A 3,273-nucleotide genomic window follows, 5' to 3' on the forward strand; every position below is an offset into this window, starting at 1 on the left:
TATATATATATATATATTGCCTTTAGTTTTATTTCACATTCGCACCCTCTTCCACTCCCGCACACGCTTTCCACACTCACACAAACACACACAGACATCCGCGCGTGCGCATTTACCCATGCCAAAATTACACGCACCAGCACTTCACACCCCACTAACCTACGCCGCTCTACATCCGTATTTACACACCTCTATTCCCGTACACGCACCCCAAGAAACCTCATGCACCAGTAATGTTAGACCTTTATGTTCATCTCAAAACATGGATATACTCCTACGCGAGCAGCTCGTCCTTTCTCTCATCTTAACCCTTCTCACAGAATCGCATTCCAGCTTGGTCCCATAGCCCCGCTCCCATTTTCTCTTTTCTTCTTTTCTTTTTCCTCTACCACTTTTTGCTCTTTCTCGCTCCTCCTATGATTTTCTTCTGATGAAGGACGAACGTTCGAAACATTAAAACTCTTTTTCTACTCTCTTTTAAGCGTTAAACTAATACAATATTTATTAAAACTTTTCCCACCTGCGTCTTTCTCCTTACATTTGCTATGTATGTGTATTTATATTTATGTATAAATTCGGTGTGCGTTGCGTTCCGTTCTTTATTTGACTGGTACTTTATTTACCGACCCCGAAAGTATGAAAGGCAAAGTCGACCTCGACGGTGTTTGAACTCAGATCATGTTTGCCTAAAATGATTGAGCTAACACACACACACACACACACACACGAACGCACACGCGCACACACAACACTCCACTCCACCCCAATTTTACAAAGAAAGGAATGACAATGACTTTGAAGTTTCGGCATCCCCCCCCCATCACGAAACTGTGACAAGTGGTGTGTGTGTCTGTGTATGTATACATATATGTATGTATGCATATTACACGCATCTCTAGTGATTTATACAAAATTTTAATGAACACATATATATAATGTGTGTGTGTGTGTGTGTACGTGCGTGTGTGCGTGCGTGTGTGTGCGTGTGTGTGTACGTGCGTGTGTATGTACATATTACAAAAGCATTTCTTTTCTTTTTCTGTTTGCGTATATCTCTTTCTGTGTCACTCCCATTATCTCGTCTGCTTCACTCCAGCCATTTACTTTAGAACCAACACTCTCATTCATTTCTCCTCCTTCACCCGCCTCCCTCTCTTCCTTCTTCTCCCACCCACCGACACTTCTGTCACCCTTTGTTTATTTACGGCACTCCTAACCGACATTCTTTTATCTCATCATAATAGTCTTTAACACTCTCCACCGATCTATAACACTTTTGTATAAGCACAATTAAATCCAACCCCACCTTTATTACTTAAAATGTTTCTATATTCTCTGTTATGTAACCTCAATCCGTTTCGTACCGTTTTAGTGGAGTATTGTCCGACGCAAGGCTCAGCTGATCGCCACAAGTAAACTGGTCAAATTAAAGGAGGCCGGAGAATGGGCGAGTTTTGTCGACCTCTTTAAAGTCTACACCAGACATGTTTTCTGTAAACCGATGGTAAGTATTTTAGCAACTCTGGTAATCCATTGATTTCCAACATAATCAATAATGGTAGATCAATCCCAGCATTAGGCCGATACACGTTTTAGTAACCTCGAAAAAGAGGAAAAAAAAAAAAAAGAAAAAAGAAAAATAGTGAGATATCAGTGGAATTCGAAATCGGAATTTAGACATGACTGTGCGGGTTAGAGATTCCTTTCTTAACCACATAGATTTGGGTTCACTTCTACTGTGCGGCATCTTGGCAAGTGATTTCTACCATGGCTACTATGACTTGTGGGTGAACTTGGCAGACGGAAACTGAAAGAAGCCTGTCGTATATATATATATGCATGCATGCAAGTATATGCAGCTGAAATTTCTTCGAGAACGTTGTTGTCATTCCCCTGTTGGCAACGCATCCGCTGGCTTTACTACTTCGAAAGTATGTAAAAATAAAAGATGCCTTGATAGACGGGTAAAGGTTAACGTCAAGAAGGGTATCTGGTTTCAAAATGATACGTCAATAATATGTTCGTCTAACCCATACTAGCATGGAGAAATGTAAAGAAGAATGAGCGGTACGCACCCATGGTACACATAGTCATGACTAACTTGATGCATTAATTCATCCGTTTTTAGTTGTATCTGGAAATGTATTCCTTAGTTTTCCTGTTCTTTTACTATTTATTTATTTTGTAGAGTGTTCAGAGCTGGAGGAATGATTTGAACTTCGGTCTCCAGCGAATCACGGGCTGTAATCCCAGCTTCATAAAGTTGTGTACGGAAATTCCAGAAAAGTATGTACAAGTACATTGAGTTCGTTCTTTCTCAAATATCTTTTTCAGACATTTAAGAGCAAATCTCCGGAATTAGCAACAAAAAGGGTGAAAGAAATCGTGGTTTATGACATAGAGAAAGCAGTGCAGCAAACTATTAAATTATCTGCAGGGCCTAATGCCAGGTCTGAATGTAAAAAAACAAAACAAAACAGACTTAACTAAAATTACAGTAATATCAGCGCCAAGCAGTGTTTAAACATATTTTAACTCATCTCGAGTTTGCTTATGCCTTATCACTGCTCGGCGCTCATATTGCTGCAATTTTCACGATCTTGGCGGTCTACTGACACACATCAATCAATGTCGTCTACTATATTTTAGTTAAAGCCCCCGCTTTGAGTAGGTCTGTCCAGAGTTGTCCCTCTTAGGTATTTCACATTGATAACGGCCAAAGAGCTGGAAACATCGATGTCTGGGAATCCGACAGGTGGCAGCACTAGACAGATATGGTGTGTCTACACCTTTTTCTTTTATCATTAGAGAGAATTCACCATGCAGTGAATTTAGCAATTGAAATATGCCACAAACATATTTTAACTAACCTAAAGTTCGTTCATATTATTTTACAAGATTAGTATTAACTGTGACTTCGAAATTTCGGTCTGTTTACAGAAGTACATGCATATGGGTCTGAGGTCGTGTGCTCAGAGTAAAACGACTGCAGCATGGAAGACATAAGATGGTCATTTAGAAACACATAAAGATCGACAACTTCGCTCAGACATTTTTACATAATATGGTGACAAAAGTTTCGTCACTCGAAACGAAACAGCGACCTGATCACTGAGGAAAAAAAAAAAGTCCCAGCTGTTTCGAGTGACGAAAATTTTGCCACCATATTATGAATAAATGTCTGAGCGAAGTTATCGGTCTTTGTGTGTTTCTGATTGGCTAACTTATGCCCTGCGCGTTGCAATCGCTATATATATATATATATATATATAT

The 3,273-nt window shown here is 39.7% G+C and overlaps 1 protein-coding gene across 1 annotated transcript in view; it reads left to right on the forward strand.

Moving 5' to 3' along the window:
- The window catches only part of LOC106867441 (allene oxide synthase-lipoxygenase protein), a 43,106-nt gene that overhangs the window by 18,228 nt on the left and 21,605 nt on the right, over positions 1–3,273 (forward strand). The window contains exons 3-4 of the mRNA XM_052975185.1: positions 1,373–1,504; positions 2,189–2,286. Of these exons, the coding sequence (XP_052831145.1) occupies positions 1,373–1,504; positions 2,189–2,286 (230 nt within the window). The remainder of the gene's footprint in view (positions 1–1,372; positions 1,505–2,188; positions 2,287–3,273) is intronic.

Source organism: Octopus bimaculoides, chromosome 20, assembly GCF_001194135.2.
Source record: "Octopus bimaculoides isolate UCB-OBI-ISO-001 chromosome 20, ASM119413v2, whole genome shotgun sequence".
Lineage (NCBI taxonomy): Eukaryota > Metazoa > Mollusca > Cephalopoda > Octopoda > Octopodidae > Octopus > Octopus bimaculoides.